The following is an 18,450-nucleotide window of genomic DNA, read 5'->3' as shown; positions in this document are numbered from 1 at the left end:
TAATGTCCTTTACGCAAGGAGATTTACCAATTCTGATAAAATGGCCAAAAGATGATTGTTAGATGCTCATATTCTAATGTGCAAAAGTTGCTCGATTATCATGAAAAAAATTGGATCCTACCTTATCTCGTGCACTACCCCTTTGGATGGTATAAGAAATATAAACGTGCAAGTCTTATTGGATTATATATCCGAGACATAAGATGATTTATTCCTATCATGGGATCTCCTATACGGCATTCCCTCCTAAAGTTTATGCATGATGCCAATTTATCAAAGCAATTAAATATGCAATTTGAAATGAAACATGACCTAAGGAACCCTTCATATGCCAGGATGAGCCTAGAATGATGTGCAATTATTAACCTACGAATGCAATACATCGAAATTTAAACATGCAATAACCTATCTAAGAGGGTAAGTTCTAAAAGAGTATCATACCAGAACTTTTATTTTCTAGCGTTTGTGAATGCCAAAGACGAGAAAATAAGGAAATGTTAGTTCCACAAATAACACATAACACGTTGGGCAATTAGATGATAAAGAAAGAAAAATAAGGAGAGAGGGGTGGGATCCCTCCCTTCGCGCCTAGTGTTCCTAATTGGGTACGATCGACTCTATCATAGGGTTTTTCTAATATAGATGCATGAAGTTTGGCTTACTAATGCATCTAGACTCGATAAAGTTTCAGGTCCTCAAACCTTCAGACCAAAGGCAAAGGGTCATCAATCCCAAGGCCTAAGAGTCGGTGGTTCGAATGATCCATCGGTCATTGCTACGCGCACGTCGTGCCACAGCTACAGGTCCAAGTGAATTAATCCTAATCCTAATCGGGTGGAGTGGTGTATAGGGATGACAATGGGGGCGGGTGCCCGCGGGTTCTCTCGGGGCGGGGGGGGGAATTTTTTCCCCCAGTTTAGAAACGGGGCGGGGGCGAGAGAGTATACCGCCGCCCCGCCACTCGCAAAAAAAAAAGTATATATATAATTATATATAATATGTAATTTAATTAGTTATAAACTTATGATAATGATATTAATAGTTAGATGTGTTATATAATGTATATTAGTATATGTAATATAATTGATATTATCAATTATACAAATAATTATACATGTCCACTAATAGAATTTATTAATTAGTTATACTAAATTTACTAATACATTTATACTAAATTCCTAATTACACTTAATAGAATACCATTTTTTTTCAAAAAAAAGCACAAACATAATAATGAATTAGTGATTGTATTTGTACCAAAAGTGAAAACTTGACTATTTTAGTTGTATTTATTTCATCATGTTGGATTGTATTCAAATAACTTTTGTTTGATTGTTTTTATGAGTTTCAATTGTAAAATTACAATGAATAATAACTTGGTGATGTGTTGATAATTTATTACTTGATTATTTATTAAAATTTAACTATAATAAAATTATATAATAAAATTTTATTAACCCCGCGGGGGAAGCGGGGCGGGACGGGGTCGGGGGGAATTAATAGGCAATGGGGCGGGGCATCCCTAGTGATGTGACAACCACTAAAAAGTAAAAAGAAATGAGGGGTTATAAAGTAAAATGTATGCACGTATGAAGTGCTCCTTTTGAAGGGAGGGAAAATACCATTAAATGTGAATGAAGGTTTTGGGGTGGCTATTTCCCTCCCCCCACAAGATGCAAGCGTGATAAACATAAGTAAATGAAAGAAAATCACATACATTATTCACATAAACGGATATCGAGACGATTGTGCGTGTTAGATGCAAGAAACTCTAAAAAAGAAAAAAATGCAATTTAAAACCTCCAAATGTGATATGTAAGAAGGTTAAAAGAAGAAAAAGATTGACTAAATCAAATGCTCGAACTCTATAAGTCCCCGGTGGAGTCGCCAAACTATCGCGTCCCATTTTTTAAATGAAAAATAAATAATTATGGATTTTATAAAAAATGATTTTTTTATTTAATTTTAATTGAAAATGATTTTTAGATTTTAGAAAATAAATGAAGAGAAATGGGCCTAAATGGGACTAAAAAGTGCGACGATTTTGACCCAAAAATAATAGTTTAAAAAGGGTTCTTAATGAAAAATAGGAGTCGCCACTTGGTATTGAGTTAAGGTATACCAAGTCACCCAATCAGTCTCTGTAATTTCTTCAACAAGCTAATATCCCGGATCTTAGCAGATAGAGTGGCTTCTATATTGCCAAAAATTATTTCTCCCCAGCAAACAGGCTTTGTGAAGGGCCGTAATATAACAGACAATTTTCTTTTAGCTCAGGAGATAGTATCGGGCATTGGAAAAAAGAAGAGAGCTGGAAATGTGGCAATGAAGCTAGACATGTCTAAGGCTTATGACCGGGTGGCATGGGATCATATTATTGGTGTTCTAAGGAGATTTGGCTTTGGGGAAAGATTCATTGATCTTGTATGGCGATTGATTTCTAATGTATGGTTTTCGGTCATTATAAATGGGTCAACTCATGGTTTCTTTAAATCTTCAAAAGGACTACGTCAGGGTGACCCTTTATCGCCTACATTATTCATTATAGGAGCTGAGGTTTTGTCTAGAGGTTTGAATAATCTTGCCTTGCAATCAGGATTTGTGGGCTTCAAAATTCCATACGCATGCCCTTCTATAACACATTTGGCATTTGCGGATGATGTCCTCATAATTGCAAATGGATTTTCACATTCTTTAAAGGCCATCATGCAGGTACTACAGATGTATCAAAGGTGTTCGGGGCAGTTGATAAATGTGCAAAAAAGTTGTTACTTGATTCATCCATCCTTGACACTGGCTAGAAGAAGGGTGATTGAACGTATCACCAGTTTTACCTGGCATTCATTTCCGATACGTTATTTAGGATTCCCTCTCTACTTCGGAAGGTGTAAATCATCATATTTTGGGGAAGTATGTCAGTCTATCCTAGGGAGGATTATGACATGGAAATCAAGATTGCTCTCATTTGGAGGTAAGATAGTTCTAATCAAACATGTATTAGCATCGATGCCATTACATATGCTCTCAGCATCGATTATCCCAGCTAAAGTTTTTAGAACTATAGAAAATGCTTTGTCGACCTTCCTTTGGAGGTCATCACCCGAGATGACCAAGTATCATTGGATACGGTGGTCTCAAATGTGCTTTCCAGTAGAGGAGGGAGGGGTCGGCTTTAGAAGGCTTCAGGACGTCTACAGAGCATTTTCATTCAAGCTTTGGTGGAATTTCAGAAAGGGGATATCGTTATGGGCTCAATTTATGAAAGCAAAGTATTGTAGACGAAAACATCCCTGTCAGGTAGAAATCAAAACAACCGACTCGGCACTCTGGAAAAGGATGGTAAATGTGAGTCGACAAGTGGAACTTTCTATGCTATGGGTGGTCAACGAGGGAGCTTGTCATTTTTGGTACGACAATTGGTTGGGTAATGGTGCATTATTCCTCCGAGCGACGGTTATCCCAAATTTATCATTTAGTAATTTTATCATTAATGGACATTGGGATACGATTCGGTTATGTCAGTCACTGCCAAGTCAAATGGTGACCTCCATTTTAAACCACCCGGTCCCCGAAGAAGGGGGTGAAGCGGAAGTCATATGGATGCCTACCACTTCTGGAAATTTTTCTCTAGCTTCAGCTTTTCGGGATATTAGGCAAGCCCGTAACACGTCAATGGTGTTTGCTAGAATTTGGCATCCCTGTCTTCCTTTGAAAGTTTCTTTCTTCATGTTAAGACTGTTGTTGGGAAGATTGCCAATACCTGACAGGTTACGTAACCTTGGTTTCCATCTTCCATCAAAGTGTTTTTGCTGTCCATTGGCATCTGAGGAATCAATTGAACATTTATTTTCCAATGGCAATATAGCATCAACAATTTGGAATTATTTTGGAGCTGCATGTGGATTCGAATTATCAGGGTCATCTTTGAGACTCCGCATAGTGGGTTGGTGGTTGAATTCATACGATTCTGAGATACGTCGGTTTATTGGACGGGTTCTTCCCAGTGTTGTGTGTTGGCATATTTGGAAGGCAAGAAATAAAGCAATGTTTGACGATGTCCAGATGCGGTCGATTGCCATTTGTCATGCCATCTTCTCCGAAATCCAATCCATGGTGGGGATTCATTTCAAAAAACCTCCCCGAGTACCATCATTTTATCACTTGTATGATTGGCCTAATTCTTCTGAGGTTGGGTTTACATATAAACTTGTACGATGGGAAACGAAGGAATCTGGTCGGCTCACACTTAATACGGACGGATGTTCTAAGGGTAATCCAGGAGTGGGTGGAGGCGGTGGAGTTCTTCGGGATTCAAATGGCCTACCTTTGATTGGTTTCTCAGCATTTTTTGGGGAAACGACATGTCTCCATGCAGAGGCTCGTGCCCTTCTTATTGGTCTCCAAATCAGTGCACATAGGAGTTTTTTGAATCTCTATGTGCAATCTGATTCGTTGATATTAATTGGAATTCTCCAGCATCGCATTCATTGTCCTTGGCACATTAGACGGGTTATTAGGCAGATTTGGTAGATTATGGAAGATCCAGATCGGTTTTCCCATTGTTACAGGGAAGCAAACACAGTGGCTGATGTGTTGTCCAACGAGGGCGTATCTCATCCACAGCAGCAACTCAAGATATATGAGACATTTAATACATTTCCACCTATGGCTCGTGGAGCAATTCGTCTGGATAAGCTAGGAATGCCTTCAATTCGGAAAATTAGGCTTGTGTAATAGTTTGTTTTTTATCTAAATAAAAAACCAACATTTTATCCCAAAAAAAAAAAAAGTCACCTAAAATGATACGGGAGCTGCTTTCCTCATTTTCGGCCTCTGTAAGACACGTTTTTAGGGAGGCAAACTCTTCAGCAGATAAACTCGCCGGATTGCGATTGTCATCAGAGTTATTCTGCACTTCGTTTCAACAACTTCCGAATCTAGTGCGAGCATCAATAGTCTTGGACAGCCAGGAATTCTCTTCCTTGCGGTGGCAGGCTATAGGACAGTAGTTCAAAGTATCTGGATGATGTCTAAAGTTCTATGTACGCTGTTGTTTTGCCAATAAAATCGTAGTTTTGATTAAAAAAAAAGTCTCCTAAAATGAATTTTTAAAGAAAAAGTAGAGAAAACCCTTTTTAAACGACTCCAAGTCTGCGAAAATCAAGAGAAAAGGGGTCGGGAGTCACATTTGAAGAAAGGGAAGGCAAAGATAAAATCCAAAGCACCGTTTCAACCTAACCAAAACTAGTTGCGTGATTTAGTCAAAAACTTTCTTATTTTTAATCTAAAAATTTATCACATTTGAATGTCACTATATGAATGCAATCCTAGACTTAATGACTATCGGAAGGGTCAATATGTCTCTTAGAATTTTAGTTGGAGCAAATCGCATTAATGGCGATGCCCAAAAGTGATTATTTGAAGAGGTCACGAATATGCAACATATGAGACTTGAATAAAAATAGAAAAATTATAATATACAAATATACATAACCTAAAAGAGAGGGATGAAACATAATGGGTATGGGGGCTAAGATTCGTGACTCGATTTTTCCTTTTATAGAGGGAATACGACCGTACTAAGGCTAAAAAACCCCACTCTTCCATATCTCATATTCGAGGGGTATTTCCCAATTTAATCAAGCAAATAATCTAACCTATTTCTAACTTTCCTTAAATGAAAAATGCAAAGTCTAATGTCATGTCTCACACGTAGGAATAAGGGATATATTTAAGGAAAATATCATACAAAAGTGGTAAGGATCCTAAAAAATAGAAAATATGCATGAAATGTAGTGATTTGTCACACAAACATGATCTAGCATGTAGACGGTCCCTAAGGGTCTAGCATTGGACCAACCCATATCTATAAGTTCTCACTAGCGTTGGACTAGTGAAAAAATCGGAAAAGAGGACCACAACTAGCGTTGGATTAGTGTGGTGACATCATGCATTTATTATAATCAAATAAATCATATAAAGCAAATAAACACATAAATCACATAAAACACATAGCACATAAGCATGATATCTAGAGGCAAAGGCCTTAAAAAAGTGAGTAAAACATGTAAATACATAAGCATGCAAAATACACAAAGCAAATAAAAATCTAACTATTACATTAGGGGGTCCTAATTACAATCTAAAGGGAGAAGGAATAAAATAAATAATAAAATAAATACCTAACTATTACATCTTGGCATTTAAATGCCTCTCAAATAACCAAAATTAAATTAAAATAAATATATAAAATTAAAATAAATAAAGTGAATAAAGAAATAAATGAAATAATAAAAAACATTCAAACAAGCATGCAATTTCACACATAAAATCACATAGTAACACATAGGCTCAAGTAAAATCAAAATAATGGAGTAGAGTGTACTTCCCTTGAATTGGTGATCTAAAGAAATGAAATTTTTCTTATTTACCTTCCAAAACAAACAAAGAAAAAGGTCAAGACATCACTTTAATTAACAAATAATCGCAAGAAATGGAAATAAACACGAAATTGAATCAATAAAAGCATTCAAATAAAAGTAAACAACTCATATTCAACAAATTAAAACAAATAAGGACCCAATTGAAAGAATTAAAGAAGTTTGAGGGGTCAAATCACTATTATTACAAATATTAGGGGTCTAAACTAAAATAAAATAAAATTAGGGTTTAAGATGAGGCCTACCAAAACCAAATACTAAACTTCACAAAATGAATGAAAATCCATTGGCTATAATTAAAAAACAAAATTACCCAAAATTTCACTAAAATCCAAATCAAAACTATAAATCTATCAAAAATTATTAAACCTCCAAATTTCATCCCAAAACTCATGAATAATCCATCCAAAAATCACATTAAATCATATCAAAGAAAATTATCATGTTAAAGGGGCAACATTGATTAAATTTCCCAATTATTTGGGCCATAGTAGTATTAATAGAAAAATTAGGGGTTAAAGTGCAATTTTCGGAAATGCTCATGCGGCCTGGACGTTGTTTTCTTCTATGCTTCTGCAAATTTGGAAGCTTTGTTGGTGCGATCTTCTTAGCAGCTTATTAAACACACATATTCGGGAAACGGATTCCATGCACTTATCGACTAGAACCCAACAAAAATCACAATCCAACAGGGACATATCACAGATAACAGAAGATTAAAGCTCAAAACCTCCCCCCTTCTTCTTTTCTTCTAGGATTTGCAAGCAAAAAAGAAACCGAATACTTCCAGTTGCATACTCCAAACATCAAACTTCATTCTAGTATTCAAAACACAGCAATCCAAACATCTAAACATGTGAGAAAAATCAGAATAGGAGCCTGCAATTCTTCTTGTGCAAGACTCCTGACATGGGAGACAAAGGAAAAGGAACGCACAGCTAATGGAAAACAACTCTAGCTGGGTTTTATTCACAGGTTTACTCACTGATGGAAAACAAAATCCAGACATAAAACCATAGTTCAAGTTCCCCTCCCCAACAGATCCACAAATGGCAGCAAATATAGAAGGAAGAAAGCCGACAAGAAGCATCGCCAAAAAGAGTTTCAACTTTCTGATGCAGATTCAACGGCATATGCATGGGAAAAAAGAAAAAGCTCCTTAAAAGGTAGAAAGAAGCGTGAAACCAGGAGTGAACTCCAAAACGTGAGAAATTGCAGAAGTAGAAAAACCCAGTTTTGCCGCAAAAGCTGGCTCAAGAACTGATGAGTCTGCACTTTTGAGCCCAGATTTGACGAGCTTATGGGCATTTAATCTAAAAATTCCTAACACAAGAATTCTTCACCTACATCTATGGAGTATCCAGAACTCCAGAACAGATCCAAAAGAGGTCAACAAGAAGAAAAAATGGCATCTGAAAGCAGTCACTCCTCCAACCCTGGCTCACTTTTCAGAATTTTCTCTCTCAACCTTCCTCGATCTTTCTTCTCTATTTCTTTCTGTTTTTTCCTCCTTTTTCCTCTGATTCTCCCCAGATGCTTTCCCAGATTTCCCCTACCTTCTTTTTCCTTCCCCTTTCCCTCTTTTCTTCCACGAAACTCTCTTCCTTACTACCAAAACCCTCTTCCCTTCTTTTTTTCAGAAACCCCCTTTTTTTGTTTTTTTGTTCCTCAGCCGAAGCTCCTCTCCGTCTTCCTTACTTTCCAGTCTCTTCCTTCCTTTCTTTCTTACCCAGCCTCTTCTCTCAATCTCCTCTCCCTCTCGGCTCTTTTCTCTTTCCCCAGCTCTCCTCTTCCCTGCCAGCCCGAGGCTCCTTCCCCTTTTTTTCCTTCTTTTTTTTCCGTGGCTTCTTCCTTTGCATTCCTTTTTCCTTTTGTTTTTTTTTTTCAAATTTTTCCTTGGCTTCCAAGTGTCCTAACCACCTATTGTCTAGATGTTGTGGTGTCAAAAGAAAAATAGAGACACTTGTCTCATTTGCATGCACTCCACCAGCTTCTTTTATTTTTTATTTTTCAAAATCAATTTAAGTAAACAAAAATGTTAATTTCTAATTGAAATTGCATTGCAAAATTTTTATTTATTTTAAAGAAATTGAATCTTAAAAGGCTTAAAAACAAATTTTTGAATTTTTGTAAGAATTTCCTTTTCAGATATTTAATGCAAAAATATCTTAAAAAGAAAAATGATGAACCTAATTTATAAAAATAAGCGAAAATAAACACTAACTATTATTTTTCAAACTTAGTCGATAAAAATAAAATAAAATAAGAACAAGAATAAATAATAAATAAGAGTCAAAATAAAGCTAAAATTGAATTAAATAAAATTAAAATTTTGGTGTCTACAAAAAATATAAGAAATCTCAAAATTATCTTCTAAAAAGGTAAATCCCTAGAGCTCCCTTCGGTACATGTTGTACTTGCCAGATTATTAAATCAATGAATTTAAGCTCCAATAATGAAGATAAACAAGAGAAGAATAACAAATTCATTGTATTTCATCAACAATTAATATCAAATATCTTAACAGCTACAAAAATGAAAATATTCTCATGAGTTATGGTGAATTAAACCAAAAAAAGGAAGAAGAACAAATTTTATTTATAAATTATAAAAAAGTATGGTTAGTCTTGGTGGTTAACAATGTAAGGAAAAATTGATCTTAGTTTTTGTGATTCCAAAATTATATTCCTCTCCAAGAAATGGATAAATTACATTGCTTCTCATTTATGATTAACATAAATATAGCAGCAATTACAAAAATGAAATGTTCCCTTGAGTTATGATGAAGTGAACCAAAAAAAAAAGGAAGAACAAAGTTTATTTACAAAATACATGAGTTTAATGAGTACTTCAAATAGAAAAAAAATAATAAAATGATACCACGAGTCTCCAAAAAATTAGCACACATATTTAATTTATTTTTGGATACAAGCACAATACGTCTTAAGAGCAACTTTTTAGTATGCATATATTAGTATTGAGTAAGAAACTTTAACACAAGATTGAGCATTATTTCCCCAATTTTATTTGCTTACATCATCATTACAATTTCCAATACACTTTTTTATCTTTCCAATTACCTTTTTATCTCACATACATCACGTCACAAAAAGTGCTACAGTAAAAATATCCCAAATAACTTACAATCCAAACAAACCAGGCAAAAGTGAAACATTCTTTTGAATTATTGTGAGCTGAGCCAAAATAACAATTTTTTTAATAAAACGTCCATTTTTAAATAGTACTCTAAAGGTGAATCAAAATACACCCAAGTTCCTTTTTCATTTTTTTTTTTTTTGAAACTCAAGTTCCTCATTAGTTTGACCATTATCTAATAAATAAATGGTTTAGAATTTTTTATCATATAAGCTTTATGATCATAAGCATGTCATTGATAAGAAATATGGACAAGTTTTACCCAATCAAAATATTTCTCTCCAAAGTCAAGCTATTCAAATTTAAGCAATGAAAGTTGAGTATAATTTAAATAGTGTTATAATTGCATAGCACCATGTATCATTTTAAATTCATCATTAACAACAAAAAAAAAAGAGAAAAACAAAGAAAATTTCAAGAAAAAACTCACTAGTACTAATTAAAAATTCATAGAATGGTGTAAACAAGAACAACAGATTATTCAAAAAAAAGCTAAAAATTTTAATTCATATGCCATAAAATAGAACATAAAGGTCACCCAAATTCAGTAGAAAGACAAAAAAGTTGATATTGTTACGAAACAAAAGTGCGCATATGATGGATTTGGGGCAGGGACGATCATCAGTATGACCGTCCCTGCACGGTTAAGGGCCAAGATTTGCCCTCAAAATTTTGTGCGGCTGAGATAACATCATGTAACTCGAATTCCGCGCCAAGTGTGGGACCCACCACTATCTGTTGTGAAAATACATCCTGTGAAAAAAAAGTTACACGATGTACAAAGAAAGTTACGCGCAGTTGATAATGACTAAAATTGGCATGGACGGTTGCAGGTGCAACCGTCCGTGCCCCGAGTCCCGCATATGATAAAGGATGCTTTTTATTGTTTGTGCATTCATGCTGATTAGGACAGGTCAAGTTTATAAAAAAATATATATAAAGGGTTAATTTCAGAAGCATCCCTTAAGGTTGATCTTAATATCACCTAGCACTCTCGTAAAGTTTCAAAATTTTTACTTACCTTTCTTATTAGTATGATGTGACTAGAGGTACCAATCAAAGGTGTCGAAATGATGATGCTAACCCCACTGTTTTCCTAATTTTTAGGGTTATTATCACTTTACTCCCTTAACGTTTGGTGCTACTATCAATTTTCCCCTTAACGTTATCTTTTAGTCACTTTACCCCCAAGACTAATGGTCAAACTTAGTAGAGTTTATTAATTAAAATGAAAAGACATGTTTAACCTTTAAAATTATTATCACTTTACCCCCATAAAATATAGTCTCATTATCAATTTACCATCTAAAGTTATTTTTTAGGTAATTTATCCAACCATTAAACCAACTTAGCAAGTTAAAAAACTTTAGAAGAAAATACCATCCTCTTTCCATAATAAATATAATAAAAAATTTAGAATGACTCTTCTCCTTTTTAATTTCAAGAAAAAAAGTCAAAGTATTAATTTCTTTCTTCTTGGTAATCTTATTAATATTGAAAAAAAAATAGAAAGATGAATAGGGGGTGTTGACCTTGGTCGATCAATCCTTGGTTTTGATGATTAACAAACCAAAATGTAGATTTGGGCTAATGTTTTTATGTGAGCAATTTGTTAGAACAGATTCTTGTGGCACAAAAGAAGAAGCAAAAACAGGAAGCTATCGGACGTCCGAAAGGATGAAAAACATCAAGAAGGAAACTCTGTCGGACGCTCGTGAGGAAGCATCGGACGTCCGAGAAATTTCGCAAAGATTTGATGACTCTCTGACGACGTTCGGACGCAGGGTTCGGACGTTCGACAGGTGGTTCGGACGTCCGACAGGCCAACGGCTAGTTTTGACAGCATTTAATATTTGACCGTTGGAGAGCTTTTTGGAGCTATTTTTCACCTTCTATAAACACCCCAAAGCACAAGAAGACACATGACTTTTGCCAACACAAAATACAAGCTTACAAGTGAGATTTTTGAGTAGAAAGATTCTTTGTTGGTTGTATAAGGGGTTGGGAAAGTTGGGTTGTGAGGTTGCTCAAGTGAAAACCTTGGTGAAGGTGAACCTATCACTTGGAGTGGTAAAACCTTGGTGAAGGTTGCCTCATTTGTATAAAATAGTTCTTAATTGGGTGAGTGATCTTTCAAGTGTAGGTTGTTGAGGGTTAACTAGAATTGTTGTAAAACTCCTTGGCTCAACCAAAGAGTGTTTGGGGTGAGGAATGAGTGAACCTTCACTTGTACATCTTGGTTAGCATCGCCATCAATTGAAGAGGCTATTGAATTGATATTTGGTTTGCATTTCTTATCTTTTCTCTTTAATTAAGTTTTCTTTATTGTGCTTAAATGTGATATATCTTTGTGCATCATTGTGAAATTGTTTGTACTCATTGGATTGCACCGGGCCTTACAATTGGTATCAGAGCTTGGTCTCTTTTGATCAAGTTTAACCGCTTAGAGTAAAGATCATGGCAACCATAAAAGTTTCTTTTTTAGAAGGGCAATCTATTGATAGACCACCTATGTTTAATGGTTCTCATTTTAGCATGTGGAAACAAAGAATGATGATTTTCTTACAATCCGTTTATATTGAATTATGGTATGTGGTAGAAGATGGTCCTTATGAAGCTAGAATAGTTGACTCTACCACTAATTTGAGTAGATTAAAGACTAGACAAGAATTGAATGAAAAATACAAGATATATCTTTCTTTGAATGCCAAGGCCATGTGTATATTGTACAATGCATTAGATGTAAATGAATCTAGTAGGATTAAAGGTTTTAAATCAACTAAAGATATTTGGGATAAATTGTGTGTATTTCATGAAGGTAACCAAAATATTAAAGAACAAAAGAAATCTTTGCTTGTTTCTCAATATGAATTTTTCAAAATGCATCCTCTTGAAAATGTTGATAAGATGTGTAGTAGATTTTGTGACATTATTGAAGATCTTAAATTGCTTGGAAAAGAATATTCTTTGGGTGAGAAAAATAGAAAGATTTTGAATGCTTTGCCAAAAGAATGGGAAAACAAAATAAATGCTATAGAAGAGGCAAAGGATTTAAATTCTATGTCCATTGAATCTCTTGTGGATACCCTAACCTCTTATGAATTAAAGCTGAAATTCAAAGTGCAAGAGGAAGAAAATGCAAGAATGTATAAGAGAGGCATAACTTTTAAAGCATCTCAAGTGGGGGATAACCCATCCTTCATGGGTAATGAAAACATGGAAGTGGACAATGATATAACTCCTCACATCAAAAGTTTCAAGAAGATCTTCAACAAGAGAAGTTCAAGAGGAGATTGCAAAATTATATGGGATGAATGCAATTCAAAAAGAGAAAAAGAAGAGTTGGCCCAAATGGCACTAATGGCCATTGGAGAAGATGAGGTAAGTTCTTATCACTCTTCTTGTGATGAAGATAATGAAGATGATGATGTGAAAATTCTTATGATTAAAATGCATAAAAGTTTGAGAAAATCTTATGCTAAAAATAAAGATTTGAAAACAAAAATAAATGATTTGTTGGAAGAAAACTCCAAACTTTTTCAAGAAAACAAATGTTTGAGAATGGAAAATGATTATTTAAAAAAATAAAAAAGTGTTTTTGAGTGCAAAAATAATTTGAAAAGGAAGTTGGAAGAGAAAACAAAATTTTATGAAAAAATGTTGGAGGAACAAAATGTGTTAAAGAAAAGAATTAATGACTTGAACGAGTTTCTACAAAATGAAAAACAAAAGTTTTCTCAAACAAAAGAAAGCAAATCTTTTCAAGGCACAAATAAGTTTGCTATGATAAGAAGTAAGAAAATTAATTGCATTAAATCCACCTATGTGCAAAATACTTCTATCATGTGTCACTTTTGTTGCAAATTTGGACATATGCAAAATGATTGCTATGTAAAGAAAAATATGAGAAAAGGCATGAAATCCATGTGGATTGCTAGATCATGTTGTATTAACTCCCAAGGACCCTATAAAAAAAGGGTACCAAATGAAACTTCTCATATTTAGGTACATCATGAAGATTTGATCCAAGAAGTGTTATATGGTTGTAAGTACATTTGAAAATTTTGATATTCAATATGGTCTTGATTTGAAAAATAAAGGGGGAGTTTTTTTTTTAATTGATGCCAAAAGGGGGAGTAGGATTTATTGAAATTTCTTTGTATGTTGGCACTTTCTAAGGGGGAGCTTTATTTGAACTTATTTGATAAAAGAAATTTTCATTTTGTTTGTCATCATCAAAAAGGGGGAGAGGGGGAAAGGAAGAGAGAGAGCTCAATTCTTTCATTTAAAAATTACAAATAAGAAAGAATTAAATACTTTTATTATTTTAAAATTATTTCACTTTTTTATTTACCACCAAATTTCAATTGTAATCTCGACAACTTTAAAATAATACAATAATGTTAGACTTTTCTTTATTTTCTTTTTTTTTTTGCAAAATCTAATTTTTGTCTCCTTCTTTCCTATCTCTTTTTCTTTTTCTAGTATTAATAAGTATGAAAAAAAAATTTGAGAAAACCCTTTTAATTTTATGTTTTTCGATCTCTTAAAGTGAATAAAAAGAAGAATAACCATTCCAACTTTTTTTTATTTTTAATTATATATAAAAAGGGTAAATATATTTAAAATTTTTTGACCATACTAGTTAGATTAATGATGAGGTAAAATGCTTAGAAAATAATGTTAGGAACTAAAGTGATTGTATCACTATAATCCAAACGAATAAAGTGATAATAACAATATAGTAATGCTCTAAAATAAAAGGGTATTTTTGTCTAAAATTTCTTTAACATGTTGAGTTGAATTATTTATGGGGGTAAAATGACTAAAAGATAACGTTAGGGGGTAAACTAATAGTAATGATATAGTTTAAGGGGGTAAGGTGATAATAATCCTAATTTTTACATAGCAAAAAGTCTAGGAAAAGGGCAAAAATCCCTACAAGCTAAAATATCTGAAAACAAAATAATAAGAATATCATCTAAAATATTTTTCTCCATCTTTACTGCAGCCAATCTCTTGGAGCTGCTGCTCTATTTCCTTCTTTGTGACAATATTTTTTGTGCATCTTTGTTGCAAAATATTTGTTCTTAATTTCCCTTCTTGTTGCAACCAATCTCTCAAAATTTTTGCTTATTTAATACTTCTTGCTACTAAGTTGGACAAGATTTGGTACTTATTGCATTTACACCTCCTCATACTCTAAGTTTAATATTCTATCTTATTTGTGCTTTTTTCATGCTTCAAAATTCATAAATCAAATTGCAAAAGGGTAACCGTGGAAATATAATATAATGTCTCTCCTTTAATGCATTTTTAAATACTAGTTTTATGCATAAGGGTTGACAAAATTAAAGGGCTGACAAAATTACACAAATTGTAGACCCAGTTTGGCAAGTGAGTTTTTTGAGCGTTTGTCTAAAATTTTACTGTAGCTTACTGTATAAGTTTTTAAAAATATTTTTGAAGTGTGTTTTTTTAAATATTTTGAAGTGTATGGTTTAAAACCTTTCAGAGCTTTTTTGAGATTATTATACCTAAAGTTTTTAAAAAACTTGTAGCAGACAAATTTGAAAAAAAAAACTTGGTTGCCAAACAAGGCCATAATTCTAAAGGAGTTAAGTAAGATTTCTAAAACTTTAAGAGTGCTAGATCATATTAGATAACCTTAGGAAGGTTTTTGAAGCTAATCCAAATTTAAAACAATAAGAGTATAAAATATCACATTCTTTTTATCTCAATTACATTTATTCCTTTTAAAAAAATTGACTTTCTCAAAATTTTGATGCAAAAAAGAAAAGAAAAGAAAAGAAAATTCAAAGCATCATGTTGCAAGGTTTATTTTCTTAGCCCCAAAGCCGGTCCATTAACAATTGGCGCACATAATTTAAACAACTACCTTGAAACCCATAGCACTTGGCCGGCCCATAATTAAAATAGCCGCTCCACAATAATAAAGCCCTCATACAGAAACCCTAACAGATTCCTACGTTATAAGCTGTCTCCGCAGATTTCATTTGCTAGGGTTTACTCAGACGGCATAATCCCAAATTCCCAGAGCTCACTCTTGTGCGTCCTCTCTCCGCCCTCCAAAATGGTAAAACCTTAATCTCTGTCTACGCTTTCATTCGACTCCTAGGTCTTGTACTTTTACTCGATTTATGGTTTTTTGGTTGTATTTTGGTGTTCTTTTTGGTTCTCCTGTGAAGAACTTTGGGAACTTTGGTAGAACTTAATAGTTTAAAGTGGAGAATTTCATAAATTGGAAATAAGATGGTAAACGCCTAATCTGCCAGTGCTTTGTAAGTTTTTGTTGTGTATTTTGGTGGTCTTCTGGGTTTTCAGGAGATGATTTTTTTTTTTCTGTGGAAGTTGATAGTTTAAACCAGAGACGCTGACAAAGTGGAGAAAAGATGGAAACTTTTTGGCCCTAGCCTTTCTGTTTTTGTTGCTTCTTTTTTTTTTTTTTGCCGTAAGGAAGTTTGATATTATCATGCCATTTTGTCGGCATAATTTTCTTATTGTTGGTTTTGGGATTTTTTACTTAATCCAGGAAAATAAACAGAGCACCGCACTAGGAAAGGATTTTAATTTGTGCCGTGGGCTTAGCCAGCAGTTGTGATCGATTTTGGAAGAGATTTTTGTTGTATATTGTTTTTGTCATTTTTGAATCAATATAAGGATGCTTGCGATATTAATGTTTTAAGATTGTAGTGGAAAATGGATCTCTTCTCCGAGTGGAAAATTGAAAACATTAATATGTTTTCCTAGTCTGCTAGTTGGCCTCTTGAGATGAATGATTCTTTATAGCTAAAATGTGAACTTGCAAGCCAAAATGTTAACGCTTTTGTAGTGATGTTATATTTTTGGGTAGTGACAGAATATACGACATTAAGGTGTTGGCGTGGTATCCTTTTCTGTTGCAATTTGACTTCTGAATGTCTACTATTGCTCCTTTTTATTTATTTTGCCGTCTTAAAATCTTGAAGAGTTACTGCTATAGTACAATTGTTTGGGCGTTTATTAGCATTAGTACTGAGATTTAAGTGGACTACGTAGGAAGTCAAAATGAAGTGAAAAAATTTTCTTGGTCTTACAGTTTGTTTGTTTTCTTCTAAGAAAAAATTTTGCCGTCTTAAAATCTATGCATTTTTAGGTAGTAACAATTGATAATGGATATATTTATGAACAGTAATGCGTGCATGTATGGATTGCCTATAGATAAGTAGAAAGAATTCCATGTTTTTGTAGTATTTGCTGATCTGGTGTAAGTTTTGGTTGTCTTTGTTCTTGAATGTATCTGTCTGAATGCTTAAACACAAGGTTGTCATTAGAGCTGTGATAATGCTTTGGTTGGGGTCTTATAATCTTTGTAAACTAACTTCCCTGCAAAGCTTGATATTTTAATCAGGAGGAAAATCAATTTTTCAGATTTATTTTCAAGGTAATCACTTTTGATATAATTTTACATTCCCAAACCTGAATAGTTCAGACCTTTGCATCTATGTATAGTTTACCACTACTTCTCAATATTTGAGAGGCTTAAGATCACATATGAAAGATTGCTGCCATATTTTTGTTTGTGGTATTGAAGGGTCTAATTAAGCATCTTCTGTTCTCTTATTTAGTTTTAGACCACATTTCAGAGATTGCTGCTGTGCTTTTTGTTTGTGGTATTATAGGGTCTAATTTAAGTATTTTTTTTCATTTAGTTATTCCAGGTGCCCGATTTTAGCATGGTGGTTGTATTATAATGCCTGATTTAATTGTTCTACTCCTGGGCACTTGCAGGTTAACGTTCCAAAGACAAAGAAGACATACTGCAAATCCAAGGAGTGCAAAAAGCACACCTTGCACAAGGTTACACAGTATAAGAAAGGGAAGGATAGTCTTGCTGCTCAGGGAAAGCGTCGTTATGATCGCAAACAATCAGGTTATGGTGGACAGACCAAGCCTGTCTTCCACAAAAAGGTAAAAAAATTGGTGATCTCAAGTATATAAATGTCCAGGATAGAAAGATGATTTCGGTAGTTGACAGCTCAGTTTTTGTATTCTAACTAGGCCAAAACTACAAAGAAGATTGTGCTAAGGCTGCAATGCCAAGGTTGTAAGCACGTTTCACAGCACCCTATCAAGGTTGGCCTCTTTTTTCCCCCTTTTTTGAGATTTGTTTTCTTCACTCATAAACTGCTTGCCCTTTTCTTTAGGTGTCAATTCATTTTAATGTTCTCCCCTTCCCCCAATTAAAGCACTCATTCTCTTGAAAATAATCTGCAGAGGTGCAAGCACTTTGAAATTGGTGGTGATAAGAAGGGAAAGGGGACCTCTCTGTTCTAAGAAGCTGGAGAATGCTGTTGGAATGCTTTTGTTTTGTAATCTTTCATTTTGTTCGACTATTTTAGAATATATTTATCATCTTATATGGATTTGACGTTAAGCTGTTCTAGCAAGTATTGAGTTGTTTGTGGAAGGATGGTTCAACTCAGTCCTTTGTCCGCTATGATTCATGATCAGTGATTTTAAGCTTCTTCTCGTGTGTTTGCTTTAGGGCAATTATATGGTTCATAGTTGTAGTCCTTCCTGTGCATACTTCGTCGGCGTGGGAGTTGGATTCTCTCTCTCTCGGGGATATAATTGCTGGTAATATAAAGTCGTTGAGGGTGAAAGGTGCTGATTTGGTGGCTTTCTTCGTTTTCATCGTTGATTTTTGGTCTGAATTGTCTTTTAATGACTCCTTGATGATGGTAAGTTCACAGTGTGAGTTGTATGGGATGTCTGGTACTGTATACCAATAGCTTGTTAACCAATTGGAGGGATGCAGCCGAAGCTCTCTATATACGTATAATAATTTGGC

At 34.1% G+C, this 18,450-nt stretch overlaps 1 protein-coding gene across 1 annotated transcript; it reads left to right on the top strand.

The window, feature by feature from the left end:
- Positions 1–15,559: 15,559 nt before the first annotated feature.
- On the top strand, positions 15,560–18,124 carry LOC113697780 (large ribosomal subunit protein eL42-like). The gene is made up of 4 exons (XM_027217360.2): positions 15,560–15,693; positions 17,388–17,567; positions 17,658–17,732; positions 17,874–18,124. Exons 1-4 carry the CDS (start codon positions 15,691–15,693, stop codon positions 17,931–17,933), a joined length of 318 nt encoding a protein of 105 aa, XP_027073161.1. The 5' UTR covers positions 15,560–15,690; the 3' UTR covers positions 17,934–18,124.
- Positions 18,125–18,450: the final 326 nt, after the last annotated feature.

The sequence above is a fragment of the Coffea arabica genome, chromosome 7c (assembly GCF_036785885.1).
Source record: "Coffea arabica cultivar ET-39 chromosome 7c, Coffea Arabica ET-39 HiFi, whole genome shotgun sequence".
Taxonomy (NCBI): Eukaryota; Viridiplantae; Streptophyta; class Magnoliopsida; order Gentianales; family Rubiaceae; genus Coffea; species Coffea arabica.
This window is presented reverse-complemented; position numbering and strand designations above follow the sequence as displayed.

Coding starts and splice junctions, on each gene's coding strand:
- LOC113697780 (XM_027217360.2), top strand. Junction 17,568..17,657: donor AGCCTGTCTTCCACAAAAAG/GTAAAAAAATTG, acceptor TATTCTAACTAG/GCCAAAACTACAAAGAAGAT. Junction 17,733..17,873: donor TTTCACAGCACCCTATCAAG/GTTGGCCTCTTT, acceptor AATAATCTGCAG/AGGTGCAAGCACTTTGAAAT.